The sequence below is a fragment of the Python bivittatus genome, unplaced genomic scaffold, assembly GCF_059951505.1.
Source record: "Python bivittatus isolate LINGU-HERP-01145 unplaced genomic scaffold, Pbiv_v1 ctg000580_np1212, whole genome shotgun sequence".
NCBI classification, from domain to species: Eukaryota; Metazoa; Chordata; class Lepidosauria; order Squamata; family Pythonidae; genus Python; species Python bivittatus.
The window spans coordinates 31,859,755-31,886,645 of record NW_028277087.1 but is presented as its reverse complement, the minus strand read 5'-3'; the positions used below and the strand labels follow the sequence as shown (position 1 = coordinate 31,886,645).

The 26,891-nt window shown below is 37.5% G+C and overlaps 1 protein-coding gene across 4 annotated transcripts in view; it reads right to left on the bottom strand.

Moving 5' to 3' along the window:
- Positions 1-26,891, bottom strand: part of SYNE3 (spectrin repeat containing nuclear envelope family member 3) — an 89,665-nt gene that overhangs the window by 39,311 nt on the left and 23,463 nt on the right. For 3 of the 4 annotated variants that reach the window (XM_025177664.2, XM_088149878.1, XM_088149879.1), the window contains exons 3-11: positions 22,704-22,876; positions 20,674-20,983; positions 16,370-16,531; positions 14,263-14,607; positions 10,279-10,415; positions 4,209-4,383; positions 2,238-2,420; positions 1,872-2,015; positions 909-1,043 (exon numbers count right to left, since the gene is read on the bottom strand). In XM_025177664.2, coding sequence (XP_025033432.1) covers positions 909-1,043; positions 1,872-2,015; positions 2,238-2,420; positions 4,209-4,383; positions 10,279-10,415; positions 14,263-14,607; positions 16,370-16,531; positions 20,674-20,983; positions 22,704-22,876 — 1,764 coding nt within the window. The remainder of the gene's footprint in view (positions 1-908; positions 1,044-1,871; positions 2,016-2,237; positions 2,421-4,208; positions 4,384-10,278; positions 10,416-14,262; positions 14,608-16,369; positions 16,532-20,673; positions 20,984-22,703; positions 22,877-26,891) is intronic. The other variant, XM_088149880.1, reaches the window with a different exon arrangement.

The following is a 26,891-nucleotide window of genomic DNA, read 5'->3' as shown; positions in this document are numbered from 1 at the left end:
GATGATGTCAATAACATTAAGGCTTGCTGTACCATTAGACAGAACAATCATTTCACAGGGCATATGTTACATAACATGTAATAAACGTAAATGTACTACATAGGCTGCTATTTCTTCCCACTACTGCCTTGTTGCCTTCATTATGATGGAGAAAATAGCCCTACTGCAAATACCAATGTAAGCTCTATCAGTAGTGTTATAAGGATTAGCATAAATCCAGTCAATGTTTTCTCCCATTTAGGCCAATAATCTGATCTCTTGGAGAATGGCCCCAAGATTCAACTTTATTTGGAACATGTCTGAAAAATGACTAAAAGAAGACCTGGATCTCCATAACAATAATGTCTACATGATGATTGGTGGAGGGGTGAGGGCCAGCAGAGATGGACCATTTTACTGACTTGTGTTTGCCAAAGAACACTACATGGGTTGTTATTATTATTACTGTTATTATCATGAAAATAGGGACATGTTACCCCACATTTTCTTCTGCTTGTTTGGAATCCCAAAAGAAGAAGTAGAAACCCTGTCATAAAGGTCCATTATGAGCAATAAGAAAAGCTGCAGTTTGTATGGGCTGATGAACAAGTTTTTCTGCTTTGCTCTTGTCTAAGAAGGATGAGAAACAGTTGCTGCAACAGTGCAAAATCAGGCAGTTTAGAAAGAAGCAGGAAAAATCTCCTTCAAGTTGAGTTCAGCTCCTGATGGCTTCTTGGACCCATCTATGTAGTCATCTTAGCAACAGTATTGAAGTGATTTGTCACTGTCTTCTTCTGGGATGTCTGGAATTCCCTGAATGTCTCCCATTTAAGTACTAACCAGGCCTGACTCTGCTTAGCTTCTGAGCCCAGAAAAGGTTGGCTAGGTGCTGCCATCTCTTGAGAATCCTTCACCAAAATCTGAGTTACCTCCAATGATCTCTTAAGTATTTGACAGTCAGAAGAACACTGTTTTATTTTATGCATCTGTGCTGGATCTGATGGAACAAGTTTCTCTATTTCTTCCATTTGGACTGCACATTCCTCCAGGTCTCCTTGGATGCTCTGTAGAGGAAAATTATATTTTGAATAAGGTTCCATGCATGATGCTGTTGAAGGAATCATTGCATACTTGAAAACATCTTAAAAGCACCTAAGAACCTCTCTGAAAATGCATGTTGTTTTGTCTCAAAGGGATCAGATTCAGCAGGTTAATCTACAAGTGAAAGTTAGTGCTAACCCCGCTAACCCATATCGTTAATAGAACTGCCAAAAAAATGAATCAACTACCACCTAGATTCAAAGCATATACCCTGCAACAGAGCCCACTGGAATAAATTTGCAATGGCACTTGTCAAGACAGGTTCAGACACATGAACTGTGGTGTCTAGGAATTGGCAACACAGGTGAGGAGTAGCAAATGAAAATTATTTTGGAGGAAATGTTTATTCCTTTAATATATGTCTTACTTTTTCATCCCACCTTTTGCTAATTAACTCAAATCAGTACACATAGCTCCTCTTTTCTTTAAATCTCACAACAGACTGAGCGTCTAAAGAATATCCAAGCAAGCTTTGTCACTGAGAATTTAGGGATGTGCACCTATTTAGTTCCAAAGTGGAAAAAGCACTACAGTGGAGGAATGGACATGCTTCCTGTACCAGTTGGTACCTCCTTACAGGAGCCACACCTTTTCCTGGCTCACATGGCAGCCATACAGTTTCAAGAAAACATATTAAAGAGACATTAAGGAGGTGTAAGTATCACTGCTCTAAGTCTAGTGCTCCAAAAATGACAGCATAGGGTGATACTCATGACATCCATAGCTGGGTGTGCCTGTTGACGACACACTTTGGAAAGGAATTCTTCTGGATGGTTCTTGGTGCTGCTTACCTCTAGCCTTTGCAGCCGGGCTTCTTTACCCACCAGATCAGGCAGCAGTTCTTTTTCTGCATTTAGCTTGGATCTGATAGCAGACAATTCCATCTGCAGAAGCTTGAAGGATGCATCGAAGTCTTTATGCTGTGATACCAAAGCCTAGCCAGAGAGAAAAAGTTGATTTTCATGCCAGTCCCGATAGCATGAAAGCCTTCTGCCAGCTCACAATACAGACTTGTGAGTACATCAGAATGAAAATAAAGATCTGTCTGAGGTAAAAACTGAATGATGTATTAATCACTGTAACTGATGGTATATTAATCACTGCACTATTAAATCACAATTATCTTTCTTACCAGGTGACTTTTAGAAGGAACCTACCTGTAACCTGCTTCTCCTCTGGAGTAGCCCTTTGTGCAGGTTTTCTAATTCCTTTGTAGCATCGCTAACTTCCACCAAGAGTAACTTTGCTCTCTCCTCTTTGAAAATATTATTCAGGAAATCTTTTTTCAACTGGATTTTCAGGAGCTGTTCCTTAAGGTGGGAGCTTTCAGCCAGAAAGATCTATAAGGGAGAATATTTGACTGTTATGCATTTATGTCAACCATTTTTATATTGCTACTTTGAAAATATTTCCCCCAAAGCAGATAGCATATCAGGAATAATTAGAATAATAATTTTAAAAATCCCAAAGTCAATTACAACTCAGAAATACTATTAAATAAATATATCAGCATATAATTTATATCATCATATAAATGTATCAGCATATAAATGAACCTATCAGAATAATGCAAGCAATACTAGATGGAAGCTGAAAATTGCACCATGAAGAAGCAGGACAGAAAGAGTATCAATGCTTTTGAACATTGCTTTTGGAGAATACTACGGACAGTCAAGAAAACAAATAAATGGATCACTGAACCTAGAATTTTCACTTGAACACAAATGACCAGGCTCAAATTAACCTTCTTCAAATACATTAGGCAAAAACTAGTTCTCTGGAGAAGGCTGAAATGCTGGGAAAGTGGAAGAGGATGAGGTAGATGGACTCAGTTACAGTGACAGTGGGTGCATCATTGGAAGACCTGAAGGACCAGGTTAGGAACAGATCATAATAGATAAAATATATCTAGAAGGTAATGTTTATGTGGTTACTAAAAGTCAACACTGGCAATCAATCAATCAATCCCAACATAAAACTAAATAAATATACCAGCATATAAAACTGTACAAAACTATACAGATGCCATTGGGAAAAGTTTCTAAAGCTCATCTAAACATGGGAAAAGGGGAGGATCAGTGGATGTACCTGGAAAGAGCATTTCACAGCTGCAGCTCTGCTACCAAAAAAGCCTTGTCTTTTGTATTTGTCAGATGAACCAGAGAGCAAGCCTCAGATGCAGAATTCAGAGCTTTATATGTGAACAAGTAATATTTCAGAGAATGGTCTTAGCTATGAAAGGCTTCAGATAAGCTCCTACAACTATTTTCCAACCATATTCTAAGGAAACCCTCGGTTTCCTGGTATGCTTTGAGGATCTGCAAGGTTCCAGGAGTTATGGGACACTGAGACTTCAACTTAGGGAGAAATAAAAAAGAAAATCTGAGGTGGGAAGGAAGACAAAGTAGAGGAATTGCCTTGCTCCAACTCTTAAGAGGTGAGAGTTAACATCTTAAGCATTTGGCAGTAAAGGGGGATTTGGGGTGAATGCATGTTGAACTTTTTCCACTATGCTCTATTCTGATATGTTCTGCTCTAGGCTAAAGATACACTGTGAAGTTTTGCAGATTCCACTTATATGTATAATACATCTTTATGCCTGTCTATATATAAATACTGTATCTCTCTGCATGTACTTACATTGACACTTACATATACACATACACATATTTCTAACATGCCATCATTCAGTCTCTAGTGAGACTAATAAATAAATAAGATAACAGAGTAAGGCTATACCAATAGGGGTCACATGATTTCCAGGACATGAAGACTAGTATATGTCTTCATTTTTTTCTTCATATGTTTATTCCAATGCACAGCGCTAAATTGCTAAACTTGTTGGAGACTATTATGATGAAGGCTAAATCAGCCTTGTAATCAAATATTGGATAGCTGAGTTCTTACTGATCATTATTTGACCAAAATGAGGAAAAATGATGTATGTGAATGTTCATGATATACAAGTTCTCCTGACATTGTGATAGTCATTGTATAGGCTAATAATAAATGTTCCCACTAGTAATACAGAAGAGTTTTACATTCTTAAAAGAATATCCTGATGTCTTATGTGTTGGTCTGTGAACATGTTGATTTTAAGATTCCAAATGTTACAGATTCTTCGTCACCTCAATCTGACGCAGGAACGCATCTGTCAAGGCAGGATCAGAAACATGGGCTGTGGTGTCCAGAAGCCGCTGAGCTGATGGTTTCCACAGCTGAAACTCCCTCAGGGGGTTTTGGAAGCGCTGCCTCAACTCAGTTTCCGTCTCCGTGCTCATTTTAAACATCTTCCCCTTCAGACTGCAAAAATAAACAGACAAAACTATGACGTTTAAGCCTTTGCAGGAGGGAGAAGCAAATCCCAAATTGGATTGAAAAGGACGAACAGCCTGTCCATGTACTCTGCTTTCTTAACACAAAGCAGCTCTGTTTCTGCTTCACATATTCTCCTGGCTTCTTCTTTCCACAGCTGCCTTTGCCAATCAGATGATCCACAAAACTTTTTTTAGATGCCCAGATGCATTTTCTTTGCACCTGCTGCAGGGAATTATAAGAAGCCAGCTCTGCAGCTTGGATTCCCCAATAGCCTCTTAAGGATCAGCTTTGGGATCCACACATCCATCATCTATTACAGGACTAGAGCAGAAAGATAGCAGACACACTAAAGGAAAAAATAAATAACCATAGGCTGGGGACTTCCCTTAACAGTGAAGATCATAGTGCTTTTGGTGATATTTATTCATGCAACTTTATATCACTTCAATCACAGAGGTGACCTAAGATATTTACAATTCAAGACATACACCACAGAAATAAAGTAAATCAATATAATCATCATAGTAATATTACATAATGTATTTACAGATATCTATTAAAAAATATACACACTAAGTATCTAGAGAGGTCCAGTTTAGCAGCAGTCTCCATTCTGGGATCCTCTGGATAGCTAGTTTGCACAGTGCATCATCTTGGGTACTGAACTAACCCATTTAGTGAGTTATTGCAATATACCGAATCATAAACTTACCAATGAGTATGCACAATAAGGCATCAAGGGATCGAGGTAAAAACTTAGCAAGCTCAGCAGCTGGAGCAAGTGAAGCCACAAGATTAAGTGTGTTTATTGTACAGTACCCCCTTTCTGCAGATTATATTGTCTGCATGTACAAAATATTGGACTTAGTAAGTATGAGGCTGGGATGATAGGTCTTTCTTTCCCCGTTCTGACTCTTAAAAAAAGGGTAGCCATGAAGCAGAAAGTTCAGTTTTACTGATTTGTAGGAGTCAACAGATGTGCTTTGTGGAAAGATTCTCATCCTGTTAATTTTAGTACTAACAACATGTGAAAATGTTTTTAGAATTAACTAACCATACCTGAATCTGTGTGGTGCTGAATACCTAAAAATGACAAGCATACTTCCAAGGACAGAACTGGTTGATCAGCCTTGTTAGTTTTCCTGGTCATGATCCAAGGGATTCCCTGATAACTAATAATAATCTTTCTTTTCCCCTTCCTCCAAAATATCATCATACTTCTAGAATGTCTTTTTATTTTTGTGGGCTAAAGCCAATCAAGATGTGTTCCAGCCTTTGTTTCCTTTGTTGCTAATTCTATAAATATATTCTTTCAGGACTAGCAATTTGACATTCACCCACCTACTCTTTGGCCAGCCCCATATTTTTAACAAAGCAGAAGTGATTGTCTCAAAGGCCTAAAATACTGTCCTTTCTACCCAAATCTTTTCAGAGAGAGAAGCTCAGACTACTATTTCTCTAGAAGTCTCTCTAGGTCCAGCAAGTTAGGATTTTTCGCAGACAGAGCTATGGTTGCTCCAGAAGGCCAGGCCATGGTACCTTTAGTCTAGAAGGTAAGCAGGACATCTAAGATAGAAGTGAATCATTTATATCGCAAAGGCATGTAATAGCAGTGAAATCCCTGCCAAAGAAGGCCAGGAAAACAGATTCCAGAATATTGGAGCATCAGAGTGGGCTGGAGTCATCCAAGGTTGTTTTTTTAAAAAATTATTATTATATTGAAACTGAGGTTCAGGCTATCTCCACTCTCCAGATACTCTCTAGACTGGTCCAATACACAGGTGTCTGGTACAAATGAAGTTGACGAAAAAATAACAAAGCATGCCTTGTGACATCATAACACAATTCTTTTGTACCAGTGTTGTGACATTTAATTCAAGGAAATAAGTCACATGGTTTATATTGTGATGTCACAATGAATGTTTCATCATTTGCCTCCTTCCCCCCCCCCCCCAATCCCTGCAGATACAAATGATCCAATGGGACCTTTAGGAAAGGTTCTTTTGAACCCTTTTGTTTTTAATGGTAAATTACAGCTTTACCATACTATTACTCCAACCACCCTCTGTGTGTGCACGTTTGCCTTTTTCCCTTTTTGAGTTTGTATTTCAAACTGAATGATTCATTTTCCTCAACTAATATAATTTGTTGTATTTTTGTGAGTTCCCAAAGAAATTACTTGAATGTTTGATTCTGGGTGCTATGTGAACGTTCATAAAAACTTGTTAAACTACAAAATGTTGTTTTGTGTATGGTAACAGAGTTCAATTAACAAAAAACACAATTCTGGATACTGTTTAAAGATTCTTTAGTAATTGTGTATTAAGAAGTGGTTTAAAGTTTGCCTAAGCATATCTGATAAGTGTTTTGTGTGAACTCTGATGACATGTCGCATTCTGTTTGTGTATTAGTTTAAGAAATACAAATGTTGTTGATTCATTTTTAAATTGGAACAAAATGAATTTAATTCTCTTCCTACTTGGTCTGCAGGTGTCTGGCTCCTTCTACCAACTGACTGAAAAAGAAAAACCTGTTTTTGCTTGCTGAAAATTCCAACCTGCTTGTGTCTCTGGCTCACAACCTGAGGCACAGCTTATTTCTAATTTCAGTCTCCAGCTTGAAGGGACCTGGCAGGCAGTAATGGCCAATACAAATAGTTTTTTAGAAAAGAAACATGAAACTTTCCTTAGGAAACATATTTTGTTTTCCATTAAACAAGACAACAGAAAAGGGATTATCCTACTTGGCATGCCACAATGTTCTCATGACAGTCGTTATCCTGTAAGGAAGGCTTATGTTTAACATAATTTTGGAGGAGCACAAGTCCTTTGATTACTACCTTCACTGTTGTTTCTTCTGTCTCTTCATAATCATTAGTGAGGTTATCATTTCCTACAATGAAGCAATGCTTCTTTGGAAGATGATACCGACGATCTGTCATCTCTACTGTGGCAAATGTTCAAACTTTCCATTCTTACTTTTCCTCATTGGCAAGAATCCCAGACTTGCTTTCTTAAATCTGAATTGCTGTTTCTCCTGCAGTAACTAATTTAATTAACAGAAAGCCTTTTTAGCTTACCAACACACACTATACTTGTCATAAGAAAGCCAATTTTTAGACACAAACAAAATTGGTCTGTGCCTTAACCAGCTGTTGACAACCCTTTTTCCAGATCTAAAAAAGGTTATGCACATAATTTCTTGATTCTTTTTAATTTGGAAGTAAAAATATTTTACCAAAACTAAGAGAGAGAGAGAGACAGAGAGAGAGAGGTGGGAATAGGACTACCCAGAAAAACATGTAGGGGAAGAAATCAGCAAAAACACATGGAGAAAAAGCCTTCTTATCACTGGTGTTGCTACCTGCACAACATTTGGCTCCAAGGAAATAACAGAACACCTCTAATAATATGAACATATATAGACAGGTGCAGCACAACAAACAGTAAGTTAATGCCTTATATAGCCAGTGAAACAACTATGTTGCTGTACTTCCAAAGAATCTTCCCATCTCTAGACTTCCAAAAAAGCAGAAGGGAAATGCAAAGTTGACTAGAAGGACTCCTCCCCTCCCCTCTCTTCATTGTCCCATCTATCATCTGTAACAGGAAAGCAGTGCAAGCAGGAAGCAGGTATAAATACAGTATGCCTTACATTTCTCAGAAGGTTATTCAAGATGGCTCAGTATTATCAATGCTGATTAATTTTCTAGAGTTTGGGGCAGAGTTTCATTTTGTAGAGTACAACTGGTAGTTGCACAACTGTAGTTTTTCCTAATCAAAAGCTACTGGTAAGGAAAAGCTGTAAGACCAACCATGAGTAAGATCTCAAAGTTGGAATAAATCAACATTCTCTCTAGATAACATCATGGATGGGACCACCACCATTTCAGGAAAAAGTCGTAATGCTACAATACAGCTTTTGATGCAGAGATTCTGGACTCAACACCTGGTCTCTCCAGGTAAGGCTGAGAAAATTTTTGTCTGAAACTCTGGAGAGCTACCACCAGTTACTGGAGAGTACAGAGCTAGATGACCAAAGAACTGATTTCATAAAAGGTGGTTTTGTATGTTCACAGATTAGCCTGAACAATCAATGCCACTATCTGCCCAGAAGAGACAGAAAGCACATCCTAGGAAGGTTTCTGCATACCAAATGTCTCTAGATGACACAAAAGCCTAAACCACATTATACAATTCTTTCGAGTAGATAGAATATTTTCAATGTTAAGTTTGTTTGGTTTTTTTTTAGAAAAAGCTGCAATGTAATGATAGAGCACCAGATTTAATTTTTTAGGAGGATGTGGGAAAGACATTTATTTGAAAACCCAGATGGAGTGGGCATTTTGAAAGCAGGTGCAAGTTTCTTTACATTTCACCTGCCCAAATTCCCTTCCTGACAGGATTACTATGGCATGATTACACTGAAAAATACCTCATTATTTTCCAATCAAATGTACCATGTGGCACCTACATTCTAACTCTTACATGGATGTTATTTCATATTGTTCCATCTGGAAATTGAGAATCATTTAAACTGAGCAACTTATCGCCAGGGCTGGGAGATATTTGACATGCTTCTACAAACCTCTCTTTGCTGTGGTGTGGGAAAAAAAGTCCAACCTGCATGGCAACCAACTACATTTGAGCCAGTGTTCCCCAGTGGTATGTCCAGATTATGACTGGAAAATCCAGGTTTAAATCCCCATCCAACCATGAGTGAAGTTGGGCCAGTTATTACCTCTCAGCCTGTCTTCACAGGGTTATTGTGAGACTAACTGTTGCAAGAAGTGAGGGGAATTTATAAATGCCAAGCTTTGAAAGGAAAAAAAGTTAAGTCTCCTTTCAGTTGAGCTCAAGTCCTGATGATTTTTTGGCAACAGTACAGATGTAATTTGCCATTGCCTTCTTTCAGGATGGTGTTTTTTTCAAATTCCAAGTCTCGCCTACCATCCTGGCTTTTCCTGGTGGTCTCCTACTAAAGCACAAATCAAGCCCAACCCTTCCTACATTTTCTAGATTAGCCACGTTTCCACCTAGCTGAAATAAAATAAAGCCCCCTTTGCATAACTCCTGCTGACTTCACGGACATATTCATGAATTTCTTTTAATTATAATATAGAAGCTTCAGGTCCCGGCCCAGCTTTCAACCCTGCTATTTTTCTGGTGATCTTCCATCCAAGAACTAATCATCCCTATCTAGCTTTGTAGGTGACAAAATGAATGTTGAAACATCACAATGCAAGATCCACCCTTTCTTTCTTTCTTTCTTTCTTTCTTTCTTTCTTTCTTTCTTTCTTTCTTTCTTTCTTTCTTTCTTTCTTTCTTTCTTTCTTCCTTCCTTCCTTCCTTCCTTCCTTCCTTCCTTCCTTCCTTCCTTCCTTCCTTCCTTCCTTCCTTCCTTCCTTCCTTCCATCCTTCCTTCCATCCTTCCTTCCTTCCTTCCTCCCTCCCTCCCTCCCCCTCTCTCTCTCTCTCTCGATGTCAAACATACATACTGAAAGGGTAGAGTTTGCATTACACCAGTACAAAACTGGTTTCATCATTTTGACAACATTGTCAGGTTCTGTGTATGCCTCTGCCCATCTTTGGTAATTTTATCCTTCTGCCACATTAACAATGCAATTTGACTTTTAGATAATGTGGTGTGGGGGTAGGGAGATACACTCAAAGGTTTAGAGGCATGCATTTGTCTCTGAGGCACCCTTGCTTTAAAGAACCCTTTGTTGGCAGTGAGATAATAGAAATAATCAGATTTATACTTCTTTATTTTGAAACAAACTGATCTAAATCAGTCCTTTCATTGAAATGTATTTCTGGAGCTACCTAATCCCCTGGTGTCATTTATTTTGAATTGCTGCCACTCCCTTCAGCAAAATACCTTTGATATTCTCGTATAGCATGGATCACACTCTCAGAAAGAGGCTGCAAGTTTTGTGAAAACTTGAACAACTCCTTCAGTTGAATCTTCAGTCTCTCAACCTTTGATTCTTCTGCTGTAAGAGTTGTCTTTGTTGCCTTAAACACAAAACAATTGTCAAGAAATATTTATATATTAAATAAATTGCCTGTGTGTATATAGCTGTGAATTTTTTTATTGGAACAAAATCTACAATTAAATTCAAACTCCAAACAGCTTATAAAAATAAAAATATAAGCCAGAACATAACATATATACTTCACAATAAAAGCAAACTTATAGTAGCAACCCCCCCCCCCCCGCCAAAACTTCTCATGGAACTTCTGGGGCAGGCATGGCAAACTAAGCATGTCTCTGAAAGAGCAGAGATGATGACCACGGCAAAGACTGAAGAACTGGTGAATAAATCAGTTCTTTGGATCCCTCCAGACAAGGAGAGGACAGGAGATTACCCACATGTGCTCTGGATGGTTGATCCTCATGAGGAGACCACAAGACAGCAGTCTCCCATGGGTTTGAGTGCTGGGAGATGAAGGGATCAAGCCATCATGTTCACAACAACAGTGGAGCCTTTAAAAGGACACTGGGTTCACTAACCTCACTTTCTAATCACTTTTGGAAACCATTGCCTATTTAAATTTGCCTATTGCCTATTTAAACAGTGACAAAAGGATATATATATGTTTGAATGGCAAGGGAAAAAACACAAGTTAAATATAAGGTGTTACAAGATGCAAAGGAAACTGGATTTACTTGATTTGAAATTGTATTTTGCAGCTTGTTGTTTGGTTTGGATGAAGGAGTGGGTGTTGCTGAGAAATAGAGGACTTTTAAAGTTACAAGGACATGATCTGAGATTTGGGTGGCATGGATATTTGTGGTATGATAAAGTCAAGATTAATGTAGATTTTAAAAATCACTATGTTAGACATGCCACATTGAGAATATGGAATAGATACAAATCCAGGTTGTGCCCCAAATCACCTTTGTGGCTCTCAGCACAAGAAGCATTTTATAGATGAGAAATAATAGGTAAACACAAATGGCTAACTTATTGTGAGATACTAGAATTCTGTCAAGGGGAATACAAAATAAAATCAAGAGAACAATTGGTGGCAGAGGGTTCTCTTATTTACAATTATTAGAAAGATACAAAAGTAGACAACACAATTTATGATTTTGAACACTGTAAGACTAAGTTTGAAAAAGAATTGTGTACAAATGATGAACATGTAATTGCTAAAATGTACAATCTTTTATTGAAATTTGAAACAGAAGAAGAACAAGTTAAAGAATGTTAAAGTGAGCTAAAATTTTGGTTATAATATACAGATGGAACAATGGGAAAATATGTGGCTGAAAGGATTAAAATTTACACTATGTTATAATCTTAAGAGTATTTTTATAAAATGATATACTGTTGGTATATGTCATCAGAGAAATTCTCTAGGCACTTCAGGCACTTCAAATTTATGTTGGAAATGTGAACAACAAGAAGGGACATTTTATCATGTTTGGTAGACATGTAAAAAAGCTAGAAAATTCTGGATTCAAATACATACACTGATTCAGTGGATTTTAAAGATAAACATACAATTGAGACCAGAGGTTTTTCTTTTGGGATTGATGGACCAGCATCTGGAAAAAAGTTATGGAACTTTGCTTTTGTACATAACTGCAGTGAGATTATTGTATGCACAAAGATGGAAAGATTCAGTACTACCCACAATTGAGGAATTGTTGGTGAAGATAATGGAGCTTGCTGAGATAGCTAAATTGACTTCTTTGATCAGAGAAAAGACAATAGCTACATTTATTGCTGACTGGAAACCCCCATAGATTTTTTGCATGAAACAGAAAAAAAAGGAACTTATGATTTATGGTTTTGATGATTAGACAGGATAGATTATAGAAAGAAAAGAGTTATGTTGTAACTATAGTGTAAGTAAGAGGTAAATTTATAATTGTATTTTATAACTGCTATAAAAAAGATTGGGAGCTACTTCTTTGTATCTTTTTTCTTTATTTTCTATTTTTCTTTTTCTTACTTTCCTTTCTTGCACTTTCAGCTTTCTCTTTGATTTCTTTCTTTTTCTTCTCTTTTTCTTACTTTATATTAGCTTGTAGTAGTTTTTTTATTTTCCTTTTAAAAAAATCTTTAATAAAAATTATATGAAAAAAAGAAAAAAAAAGGGAGTTGCCTATTTAACTATCTTAAGGCTATTAGAGACCTTTGGAACAACAAGTTTGAAAAGCCACATGGTGAGTTTACCTTCATTCTTGAACAAGAGAAAAATTAACGATAAGTTTAGGAATTTAAAGAATTGGAAATAAATGGCAAAAAGCTAAATAAGTCTTTGATCTAAGAAAGTTATACACAAATTAAGAATCCAGACAAATTTGGAACATTGAGACTTTTACTATAAGACTTTGGAAATAATTATATTAAATAAAGAGCTTTTCATGGGAACTAAATTGTTTTGTCTACCTTAAGTCATAACAGAGATTGAAGACTTTATGATTTCAGAAATTGGACACTAGAGGGGACCAAAGATTCCAGGGAGAAAAAGCAAAGGAAAAAAGTGTAAACTTGCCTTTGGTTTTCAGTTAGTATGGGGATTTACAAAGTGACACAAAACATTTTAACATTGAAATACTCCAGGAGATTTTTGAAGAATGGGGCCAGAAATTAGTAGCTACAAAGTCAGTAATGTCAGCAGTGATGTCTGCTCCTATGAATGTCTGCTTCTATGGATAGACTATATCCAAAAGATGTTAATGAAGGAACGGCAGATGTGAAACAAAGTTTGCCTGATGCAGAAATATTAGAACCAGAAATACTGGATAATAAAAAAGTGTGGATTATAAGATAGAGAGGCAGCTAAAGTGGAAACACAAATGACAAGCCACGAGAACAACCCGGATAAGGACTTTCTACTGGATATACAAAAGAAGTTTAACCAAGTTTTGAAAATCAAAGTGGAAATACAAATGATAAGCCTAGCGAATGACCTGGATAGTGACTTTTTACTGTATTTACAAAAGGGGTTTGCTTAAGTCTTGAAGAAGCCTTTGGGATGGGAAAAAGAAAAATTGAAGAGGGACCAAATCCTATCACAATATCTGAATAAATTAAAGATCAAGATTGTCAGTAGTGAAAGGAAGGTTGGCTATATAAATTTGGTTTGTTTGACCGTGGTTAAAATAAGACTTGTTTCTACAAAGCTCTGGTAACCTTTTACAGATTTTTTGCTCATACTAGAACTGAAAAGTTGATGATTTATGGATTTGTATATAGATAAGGGATGGATGGAAGAAGAGATATTTGTTTGTAACCTTATAGGGGGTGAAGAGTTATTAAGTTTGCTTAAAATTAGAAGTAACTTCTTTATACATTTCTTTTCTTTATCTTACTTTCTTCTTTTTTTGCACTTTTTATTCTATCTCTCCTTTTTTCTCTGAGTTTAGTTTGTATTTGCTTTTACTATTGTAATTAAAATCTTCAATAAAAATCATACATACACACCCCATTTAAGAGGAAACAAAGAAAATGGTGTCTTTCATTATTTCATAAATTAACTACAGATAAAAGTGACTTCTCTTATTTCCACCAACCCTACACATTTATACAAAATGTAGGAAACAAGAAAAAGGACCTAAAATAGCCTGATGACGACACAGGTTTCTTAGTGGCAACAGAACAGAGTATCTACTGGAAAACCAGTGGATGCCAGTTCCAATGGAATGGAACAGCTTGGAAAAGGGCAGAGCTGGTCCCAACCCATTAAAAATGTTGCCATGTAGAATGTTCCTATTCGTTATCAGTCCCAACCATTTATTTTAATATAATTGCATCTGCATAGATGGGCAGTTTAATTTCATTGCAAATTAGTTACGTGACCTCTGCCTTTGTTCCTTCTTGGTTGCTGACCAATAAATACTAACCATGTACTGTCTCCACAAAGAGATTAAGTCCTCATCGCTTCTCATGGTATCATCCTTTTCAAAATGGTTCCCTAGTCTTTGTAGGCCTTTACGGAATTCTTGAACCTCGGCTTCTAGCAGCCTGGCCTGGGTGTGATAGGTATTTTCAGACTGAAGGCTCTTCAGCAGTTTCTCTTCTTCCTCCACACTCACCAGCTTCAGCTTCTCCAGGACTTTTTTCAGATCCTCAAGCTCAGCCTTCATCTTTTCTGCTCCCAGGGGAGAGGTGTTTTGCATTACATCTACAGACTGCACTTCCAGATGTTTGAATTTCTTTTCTCCACTCCTTACATCTTTTATAATGTCCTGCAGGAGAAAAGAGCTGCAGAGTAAGTGATTTCCCAATCTCATAAAGACAGACATGTTGGGAATACTGGTACTGAGGCAGCAGCACTGAAGTAATGCAAGTGAAATAAATCCACTATGCATTACTACCTATGGACACAAGAAAAGGCTAGTGTGCATTGTGCCCAGGCACCCAGATTCTTCTGATGGCAATTTTTTTGAATCCACCAGACCCGGGCTGGATCAGGCAACAGTAGTTCTTAGATTCATGCCACATCTATGTTGGGGAGCAACAGTATGCATCTTCTCCCCTTACTAGCTCAGCGTCTGATATTACTACACATCTGCGTGGGACTGTCATGCTCAGAGAATGGAGCACCTCAAAATGCTTGGTCCATTCATCAAAACAAAACATAACTTGAGGTCACATAAATACCCAAAAGTCACATAAAATATTTGACTGCTAGCAATTCAGCAGGATTTAGGACTTGGTAACAACAATTCTTTACTTCTGAATCCTTGTAATATCCTTCTGACAGAAATGGCAACTTTCCCATGGTAACCTAATAAATAGGGTCAAACATAGTTTAGGAATCTAGACCTTCCATACATATACAATGATCCTACTCAATACATACAATCCATGAACTGTATTTATCATCAAATGTGGCTATACCCATGCGGTGTTTATCACCAATATATACAAAACACATGTCTGTATTGAGCTTGCAGACCCAACCAGCCATACTGGCTTCTAGTCTTCCTGGATTAGTGTCCTGAATGTAAAACTTGGTTTTCTCCTCCTCTTTGCATTTGTTCAAGGAACCTTGGATTAAATATCATATGAAGAAGCAAATCTGCTGTATCTCAAAGCCTGCTTTAACTGCAGAGAAACCACACCCTCTGTTCTTAAAAAGCACTTTGTCCAACAACTTATGGCTCAGAATGTTGCTTTTTCTGTTCTAAGTGTGCTTCTGAATAGTTCCAAAAAAATCTTACAAGATTGGGACAGCAGGTATACAGTGCAAAAAAGATTCCAGAAATATCTTCAATTAAGTCCTACATTTTGGCCTTATGATAACAGAGCTTCAGCCTCTGAAGGCAGGGCAAAACTTCTAAATTCTAGTAAACTGGATTTCAAGGCTGCAGTAAAACTTGACAATTTAAAAAAACACAAATGTAAAATCAATTCAAATCTAATTTTACATTTCATATTATGCATCTATCATTCTTGAATATGCTCTTGAAAATGGATGTAAAGGAATTTTGCAATGCATTTCCAGTAATAATCAGTGTGGATGTTATCCATTCTTTTGATTTTGCTGTAGCAGAATTATTACCATCAAAGTCTAGTAGCTTTCAACTTCTACTCAGAAAACTGTAAATAAAAATACTTAAAAACCTACTGGAAACAGTGTGCACATAAAGTAGCACTATTCTTTAAAAATAAAACTAACTATGGGGGAATGTACATTTAGAAATCTTGTGTCATTTTTTATAAAAATGGGGGGGGGGAATATTATATGGCAGTGCTGCCCTGTTAATACAAACAGTGAAGGGAGCAGGACTTCAGAAAGTCACACATATCTACCTGTGGGAAAATGATAGGTGTACTTCAGGGGAGTCAAAAAAGTCAAGATGGTGGTCACAATGGCTCAACTGAACTCATCTTGATTTTTTTGAAAACAGTTCCTCCACAGAGGGTCCTGGAAGTTTACAAAATAGAACTACAACTTCTGAGCAAAACAACACATTCATAACATAAAAATACTTAATCAAATACCTGTAATGCTTTAATTCTATTTTCTGCTGGCAGTTTTGATTCTTGATTAAGGCAGCAGTTTAATCTTTCTGTTAGCTGGGTCAGCCATAGCTGAAACTGGTCAACACTGATCTTATATCGCTCATGTTCTGTTGTTATCTTTTCAAGTAACACCACTCTTCTCTGAAACAAGAAAAATATCCAAAGGGGGAAACTGAAATATTTTGGATTTTTATAAACTCAGAGCACAAAGAGCTGTTCTCTCATGTCACTTGGTTGTTTTCAGGAATCTGGAACAGTTTGTCTTCAGGGTAAGAACAACATATCCCAAGTGCAAGTGAACTGTAATTATTTAGAATTTAATTAAATGAATACAATATTATAAAGACTTTCATTTCCTTTTCAAGGAAGGAAAGACAGAGCAGGAAGAAAGGTTTAGTAAGGCAACTTCTCATTAATGACAACATTTCAAATATTATATTGAAAAAAATACTGTTAGGAAATAATGTAGAAAACTAAGAAAAAATACAGTTTGATATGCATTATCTTTGTGGGATTTTCAATTTTATGTTTTCACTAGGGGGCCCATGTGGGCTATTCAAATTTCTTAATTCCCCCCCCCCCATGGAAAATATAAGGGAAACTGTACAGGCAGTTCCCTCAAGGCAAGTGTGCAAATCTGCAAGCTGGCACTAGTGTAGTTCCAGAGTTAGCTAACACTCCTGATTAGTTGGGTCATTTTCTTCTAAAGGCAAAAGAGAGAAAGGCTGGATGAGACCAAGGACGTACCAAATATTCAGCAGGCTGTTTTCCACAGTGGCAACTTACTGATGAGCCAGTAAGGCAATGACTCTCCTTCACTGCTTCCCAGCTATACTGCCTCGGAATATGGAGGTTCCATTCAGATCTCGGTATTATCAGGACTACAAGCTGGGGTAGATTTAACTTTTTCTGAATTAGTCTCCTCTCCTTACAACAGTATTACAACCAGTAGCCACCACCTTGTTCAAGACAACTCCAGGTAGGGGTGTTCATGGGGAGTGTCAAAAAAGTCAAGATGGCAGCCACAACCGCATGACTGAAGCCACTGTTTTGACTTTTTTGACACCCTCCTGTGAATGCCCCCAATTGCTTGTGACTGCTGAGGAATTAACCTTTTTTTTTCTGCCATGAGTTAGATAAAAATGCTCTTTCCATAATCTGCAATTAGCCTCAGGAGAGAGGCTTCCACAGGGAGTAATGGGCACTCCCTTTCCCACCTCAGGGCATTTTTTTCGGGGGGGGGGAGGATGTTTTCGCTGCAACTGACAGGAGAAAGAACAGCTGGGAACTTCTCCATCTCACAAGGAGGGCTCTAGTCCTGGAGAAGGGATTTCACAGAGCCCTTTGGAGTTGGGCGGCTTATAAGGTCAGACAGACAAATACAATAAATAAATAGCAATGGCTGTTCAAAGTTTTGGAACCTCTGCGTGTGCACTGCTAACATGAAAAGGCATTCTGCCTTTTGACCTTCAGACATGCACAACTAGTTCGCATTGGTGCCCCCACCCCATCAAGCAATGCAGGATCCCTGCAAGTGATGGACGAACCATCCATTAGTAGAGCTGAAAAGAAAAAGGAAAGCAGAATTATTTCCAAAAAGAAGAATGGAATACGATACGGCAGAAAATGAAGACATGATCTGGAAGCTGCAGTGCTGTGGCCATTACATTCATCCCCTGCTCTTGTTCATGGCTTTAATCAGCACATAATCCCGCAAACTTGTCAAATACTTTTGAAATTTCATAGAGTTAAGCCAGTACTATTCTGACATTGTGTGTGTGCGTGCGTGTATGTATGTATGCATGTACATGTGTATGTATGCATGTATATATGTGTGTGTGTATATAAATAAAAAATCTTTATCATGCAAAGGATTTTTTAAAAATACAATAACGTGCAATAGTAAATCGCACAAAATTAGGGTATTTTTAAAACTCCCCTACCCCATTACTTTTTTCTTGGTACATTTTACTTATTTTCAAATACTAGATCATAGTTCAGACAGGGAGACTAAACTCTGATGTGTTAATGAATTTTAGCAGAAAAATAACTGCTTGTAACTTGCTTGCTCATTTTTTTTCTTTGTTTCAAACATTTTCCACTCCCCCCTTCTTTTCTAGTCTATTTCTTTGTTTATAAGGATAACTTACTTACCTTTCTAATTTCAGAATAAAAGTAAAATAAAAAAGGTAAAAGTACAAAAATAAAATGTAACAAGGTTTAAATTAAAGCCAAGAGACTAAATTTTGGTGTTTCTTACTACCAATGATCATTACTGAAAAACTGAGGCTTTTGAAAATGCATTTAAACATTGCTCAGAAGAATAGGGACTATGACATTTTTTCCAGGAACCACCCCAAACAGTGCCCTACAGTGAGAAGATTATTATGAACCTATAAATTAGAATTAATATATCATAACATTGTCTTGTTGCCTTGGTGCCTTGTGCATCAGGAACACAACCTTCTTTGGAACACAATGTACAATAAGAGCCTTGAAAAACCAAAGGGTAAAGCTCTATAAGTGTTCTTCAAGTGTAACCAATGCAACAATTAGACAAAAAATAAATTTCTATTAGTAAATGAACATTTTCTTTCCGGTCATACTTGCCTCCGGTCCAGCAGGAAGGGCACGTTATGGACCCTGTCGGCTAAAGAATTTCAACTGGCGGGTCTAGGAGAGCCTTTTCTGTCATTGCCCCTGCCCTGTGGAACATCTTGCCCCCGGAGGTGAGATTGGCCCCGACTCTTCTGGCCTTCTGGAAGAGTGTTAAGACCTGGCTCTGCCAATTAGCATAGGGATCACATGGAGGTTTGCAGCACTGGGGGTGGTTGGTGGTTTGAAGACGCTTTCTCTGCCTTTTAACTTGTATAATTTTACATAGATTTTTATTGTTTTTTATCGCTTTTTTACTTGTAAGCTGCCTAGAGTCACTTGTACAGTGAGATGGGCAACATATAAATTTGATTAGTAAAATAAAATAAATACCTTTAAAAACATACAGATTATAACTGTGCTTCTCTTTATTTGCTTTCACAGGTGACTTCTATTTGGGCCAGGGTTGCCTTGGTAACTTTATTATGTTCATGATATAAAATATGAAAAGATGTTCCATATAAATGTCCCTATGACTGGAAGATTTAGGGAATTAAATGGGAGGGAAAGTTTAAAATTAAACCTAACTAAGACAGATGTGGTATTCCAATCTGATTTGGGAGCTTTAGAAATTATTTGTAAAAAGGAACAAGAGGCTCAGATGCATGTTATTAATTATGGTTGTGTTTCACTCTGAAACATGAAAAAATCAAAATAAACAGGTGAGATAGACCAATAATGAGATTCTGTATAAGATAATGTCATGTATTCAAAAATTGCAGTATGTTTAAAGTGTTCCTGAACTTTGAGAAATGTTGGAATAGGGTTTTCTACTCACTATGGCCGTGAATAACCCCACCCATTCCTTAATTGATGGCCTCAATAAAAAATGTAAGAACTAAACTTAACAGTTAAACCAGATCCAAATTGAAGGGTTATGGCGAAAGCTTTCCACTAAACTAGACTGTGCAAATACTGAAATACCACTGATCTTTCAACTAAATCTGGAATGAGAGGAGAGGATCCCCAGTAATTACTGTAGCAATGAATGATCACCCAATCATTTAGGCTATGCCTGGCTGAAGACGGAATGAGAAAAGAGTTGGAACAAAGCTATAGAAATATTTCAGTAGTGTAGTTGACAAAACTGAGAAGAATGGAGGCAGAATAGTGAAAACACTCTTTAGTACTAGGTGGAAGAATGTGTGTTACTCCTAGCAGGTAACTAATTGAAGCATTAAAACTGCTCAGTTTATGAGAGGAAAGGCCATTATTTACAAAAGGCCTAAAATACTTCATAAGCATGAGTAAAGGACACATAGAAAATAGGTAGAATGCTTCAAAAAGAAAAAAAAGTGCCACATCTATCCAGATCAAATTTGCCTGCCGCAACCCTAAACCCACTGACTGATTTCTCTGGCTCAGCACAATGTGTAAAGTTGTGATTTGTAAATTATGTGCGAACCCAGCCATTGTGGCTTATTCAACCATCAGGGCTAAAAAATAAGGATGGCATAGCGTGGGATCTCTGCCACCATCTGCAATCCCTGACCAAAACAAAAGGGGGTTTGCTGATTTGTGCAGCTGTTAGGCAAATTAAATATAGGGGACAGGAAATGGAGTAGAGGACACCCACTGCAACATCTGCTTTGCTTTTCAATTCTGCCTTCACTCTGAATTTTTCTCACCTCTGCTTCATTCCTGATTTCTTCATATTCCTCCTTCATCTTTTTCTGGACATCTTCATCAACACTTGCATCTCCAATCCGGTTATACAGAGACATGGCTTCCTCCAGCAGCCGTTCCAGCAAGGTTGACTGATTCTGAACATCCTTCAGTAGAACCTGAGCATGGCTAAGCTGCCATTGCTTCTCCTTTAAGCCAAGCTGCAACTCTATGTCAGGTTCCAGGGTCACCTTCATATTGTGAAGCCAGGTGTAAAATTCATCCTGGGCCTTCAAGTATTCACTCCAGTGCAGCCACACCCACTCAATGCGGCTGTTGGAACAAAAAAAGATAGCTAGATACATTAACTCTGCCTTCTCCAACATTAAAGAGAATTGTGCTGGATATAACTCCCATCATCTCCAGAGAGTATGACCATTAGTAGGTGATAGTTTAACATATCCAGAGGGTACTAAGCTAGAAAGCCTACAAAATATAAACGGTACTTGCCAAAAAATCCCAAGATGTGGCATTCCTCTGAGGTCCCCAACCTGTTCCATGCAAATGTTGCCCCCATGGTTGCCTTCCAGCACTAGCACATATACTTTTCCCTCATATTATTGTTCTTTCAACTTTTTTAAAGAGGTACTCTGAATGAGCTTAGCTTTAGTCATCACATTAATCCATGATCTGATGCTATGCAAAAGAGCCTTGAAGGATACTTGGGCATCTTTTTCCCTTGCTACAATTTTCTTCTTCCTTTTCTGATGGGCAGTACACTACAGTTTTGGAATTGGGAAAATATGGTTTGTTATTCCTCTGCATACCAGAACTGAAGGTATTCATAGTTCACTAAGAGATGACATGTTTTGCATGGAGAAGGGCCTTGGATCACTCCTAGGCATCCCACTCCACTCCTAGTACTGGAAAAATTCCTGCCTGAAAATCTACAGAACTGTGGCTAATAATAAAACATATAACATATGAAAAAATAAATAAAATCACAAACACTCACATTAATTTCATAAAGTCATAATAAATAATACTGCCATACACCTCCCAGTATTTAATTATCACATCCCTAATTACCAAATGCCTGCTTGAATAGCCATATTTTTTACAATTTTATAAATATTGGTAGTTACAATATTGGGCTAATGCACCAATGGTTCTTTAGATCCCTATACTGATTCATGCTGCAATATCACAACTGATTTATTTAGCTTCTTCTATCATACAGAATGGTAGAAAAAACTGGGTAGGCACCTCCATTTGCTAAATGAAGCCCAGGAGGATGCCACGGAGTTAAATGCTCACTTTTCTGTTGCATATATCTCTTTTACAAGATAATCTAGGCCCATAATTTGGGCACCTGAAAACAGATATTTGAGCCACTCGAAATGATCCAAACTCTGATTTATTATGATGTGATGTTTTCTCTGGATAAATTCTCTAGGGTTAGCAACAGCCAGTGACTTAGCTGCTCTGTATGACATAAGCACTGAAATCTTTGGAAAAGACTGCTGAGCCCATGAGGACAATTAGAACCTTAAAAATACAGCAGCCAATGAGGGAGGGATAGAGCCAAACTACTGGTGCCCGTTTCCCCTCACCTACAAAACATTAGAGTTCTTCACTCACATATACTAAGAGTACAAAGATAGTTCTAATATTTGTGATTGGTGGAAATATAAGACAGTTGGTTGACATATGGCATAATTCATAATTCTAGGATGGTATTAAGCTTGTGTCTTGTTGGTTGAGAAATATGGGAGTTGTAGTATAGTATATCCAAAGATACTCGGTCATAAAATGTTGGTCTAGGAAGCAATATTGATCTCTCGAGATTCCATTTCATTTGCCACGATTGCTTGCTACCCACCCACCCAGTTAGAGTAGATACTTTTTTCATGGGCAAACTAGAAAACCAATCAGAATCTGGAATCTCCAGAAAGTGGTGGCAAAGGTGGACAAATTTGTCATTTTCAGTCTGGTTTAAGAGCCCTGCTCAGATTTAAAGGACACTGGTTGTAAACCTGCTTGGGAATCTTACCTGTGACAATGAGTAATGTATATGGCTGTTTCTTCCCACATGGCCTTAACATCCTTTAGCCTGGATAATATTTCATGTTTTTGTTCCTCACTGATACACTGAAGCAGAGCATCAGCCTTCATTAGGACCAAATCCATTTTCAATCGCCCTTCAGGTTCCAAAGCACAAATTTTCTATTAGGAAGAATTGTACACTAAAATTAAAACATGAATATATTATTTAATGGATTTTTTGCAGAAATATATTTAAAAAGAAGAAAACCAGATCTGTACTCCTTTAATACTGGAAAATTAAGGACTATAAAATATTGGTTGCTTAATTCAGAATAAAAAGAAGGAAATGCACTGAGTGAGTGGATGGGAAAGGAAGAAAATTGGGGTAAAAGAGTCTGTATCATAATAGGGTTAATTCAATCTTCCCTTCTTGTGCTTTAAAATAATTTATGCATAGGGACATTTTAACTGACACATTTAATTTAATATAAATCGTGTGTGTCTGTATTATCTGTAGTAGTTTTCCCACTAAATAAAGTTGGGCTAGAATTATGCTATTAGGGGCACATTTTAACTGAAAGTCACATCAACTGATTTAATTAAGTTAATGAACTGCAAACTAATCTTCTAGCAAGGGGGACATATAAGCATAATCAGACTTCCACATTTATAGAGTAATTTTGTGCATTTTGCTCTGAAAAATACTGGGCAGGGGACAAAGAGCTGCTAGGATAGATGCAAGTGTGCATGTCAAAGAAAGTGTGTGTGTGTGTGTGTGTGTGTGTGTGTGTGTTGGGGGGTCTGTTCAGATTAGATGATACCACTGAGATTACACATCTTGAAATATTGACTTTCTTCTTTCCTCCCCATTCTTTTTTCCTTTTGGTGTTGTGCTTGTGTGATCCTGAAAGCAGGTGCTACCTTATTTTCAGTATTTCTATAACACCAAGTCTTCACCCCCAACAATCAATTATCATTCTAAAGCCATTCAGCAGACTCAGCTTCCATAGGACTGGTGGTTTTTTGGTGGTTGACAGGCAAACACTGCTTTGTCTTTAGGTGTTTTATCTGCTAAAGATCTTTTTTATTTTGTTGTCACTCTGGGAATTCCCTTGCAAGGGTGGTTTGACAGTGTAGTAAGATGTGGAGAGGTATGGTGGATAGTGTTGGTATAAACTAATTTTAGTTTTTTTTTCTTTTTCTTATCTTCTGCCTTAATTTCTTGACTTTTACTTTCTTACTCCTTTTCCACACTCTTTTCTGCACTTTTCTGTTGCTAACTATAAGGTATAATAGCACAATAGATATGCATGTATGAGGTTTCCCTGAGCCTATGCCCACCTTTCTCTTGTGTATGGATGAAAGCTGCTGTTTTAGTTCCAGAAGAATCCACATTCATTGGAGGATGAATTGCTGCTAGTATATAGGAGAAATTTACCAAGTTCTATTCATCTCCAGTATGTCTTATTCTTATTTATGTGTTATAGACTACTTGAAAGAGGGATTATATATCCAAACAGATACTGTAACCAGCTATTTACAGTATGTATAAAAATGAAGAATAATGGATTAGATTAAGGTCCCTTCAATAAAAAGAATTTCCCATCAAGACTGTAGGCTCATGACTTCTGGTGGGAATTAATTGTGGTTTAATCATCTTTGATGAACTGGAGCTGGCACCACAGCAGAGATTGGCACCCAGAAGCCAGCGCTGGATGCCATAGTTCGTCCAGATGAAGGAGAGAGCATGAAATAACCCATCGGATCTCCGGACAGCTGCTCCCGATGAGTTAACTGCAAAAACGGAAGCTTTTGCAGTTTGCTCACAAGTTGAGCGACTGGGAGATGTGGGATTCCATCTATGTGGTGCAGCCAGCTTGGACATTAGAACCAGTCAATCCCCATTTCTTAATCACATTTGGATTTAATTATTCTTCAACCTGAGGGTTTTTTTTACTACAGATAAGTACCTCCCTTAGTGATTTTCAATTTTGGGAGGGGATTATAAATTTAAAAGAAGATTTAAAGTCTTAAAGTTGAAAGAGTATTTGACAAAAAAGCATAATAAGGGATGATATAAGAAAGTTAAAAACAGATGAAGGGGAAGGCTACTTTAATTTTTTTTTTTTAATGAAACTGCATTATGAAAATCCTAACTGAATTAAAATTGTCTCAGACCGTTTGTGGGAATGCTGTTTGACTATTTGTCACCGGAAAAATTGTTTAAAATGTATAAAGGTACTTCAAATTTATGTTGAAAATGTGAGCAACAAGAGGGGACTTTTTATCATGCTTGGTGGACATGTAAAAAAGCTTAAAAAAATTGGATCTAAATACATACATTAATTCAGAAGATTTTAAAGATTTATATACAACTGAAACCAGAAATGTTTCTTCTAGAACTGACTGACAAAAAGTTGGAAAACACTCATAGAACTTTGTTTTTATATATGACAACAGGAGCAAGACTTTTATATGCACAATGGTGGAAAGATTTGGTGTTACCCACAATGGAAGAGTGGATGGTGACGATGATGGAGCTTGCTCAGATGGCTAAATTGACAGCCTTGATTAGAGAAAAGGTACTGATTAATGTCAATTGGAAACCCCTTTTGGACTTTTTGCATGAAACAGAAAAAAATGAAATTATGATATATGGGTCTGATGATAGAAAAAAATGGAAGTTATGTTGTAACCACAGAGTAACAGTTCAATTTAATTTGTACCTATAACTGTTGTGAAAGAAAATTGGAAGTCATTTCTTTATATTTTTTTCCTTTCTTTTCTTTCTGCACTTTTGGCATCATCCTCCCTCCCTCCCTCCCTCCCTTTTTTCTTTCCATTGTCTTAAGTATTAGTTTCTATTAGTTTTTATCTTTTTTGCTTAAACATTTAATAAAGTTGTTATAAAGACTGTACACTCATCAGGTTTATCTACTTTTCTGCAATAGCTCTGCAGCAGCACCCAGCGTGGGGCACCAGGGATATTCAAAGAGGTAGTTCAAAAAGATGGTGGCCACAACCATGTGATGAAAGCCATGCCCATTTTTAAGTACCTCACACGTACAGCACAGGTTCAGAAGAGATCAGGACTTGATGCATAGTCATGGCTACCACCTTGATGTTTTTGACACTTCCTATGGATGCCCCTGTGGAGCACAGCTCCTCTGGTTGAAGGAAACTTTTGGAAACTCTTGCTGCTATATACAGGTCAGGGATGGGGTGGAACCTGTGGCCCTTATAATTATACCCATGACTGAAGTATAATTCCTAGGAGCCCAAACAGGGATAACCACAGATGACAAACACTGGGGAAATGTAGTTTAGCCACGTTTGGCGAACTACCCACCCACCCACTCAGTGGGCCTTAGTAAATGTAATGGGTTTTTAAAATTTCCTTCTTTCAGTTCTATCTGTGAAAAGAGTGCTGAATATAGTTCCACTCCCATAATTCCCCAGCTAGATTTCCAATGGGCACAATTTTAGGAAAGGCTATTATTTGAGAGGTTTAACATGGTATGACTCCACAGCTCCACATAACAAGCATCATTTATGATCGCCTACAGTGTATCAAATCATAACTGATGGCTCTGTAGGTATGCTGTTTCTGCATGCTGATTCACAAATCCTGATGAATGTGGAAAAAATCTACACCCATTAATGCCTACAGTGCAGCGCAACCTGTGAGCCTAATTCTTATCCAAAAATGCAGAGTAAGAAGAGGCTTTGGGAGTAAGTAGTTGGTGTATCAAGATGTCATTCCACAAATGGCAAGAGTCTGTAATGACATGATAATGTTTGAAACAAGTACATAAGCTGTGACATTTGCATTATGATGTCAGCATAAGCATGTCATTATTTGTCCCTCCCTTGCCCCCCCTGTCAATATTCAAGGTAATGGCTACTAGTCAGGATGTTTCCTTACTACCTCTAGGACTAGAGTCAAGGAACCTTTCTTCCAATGCATATAGCAAGTCTGGGGCCCCTAAAACATATTATTATTGTACTTCTGTTGCATTTGTTAATTATTCTATTACCTTTTATTGTTGTTACCTGGATATTGCTTAGGGTCTGTCTGGCCTGGAGTGGCAGATAAACCTCATAAACAAACATAATAAATAAATACATAAATAAATAAACGAGGCTAGAGACAAAGGGTTATAGTCCATCTACTTTTTTTTCCATTCTACCATCC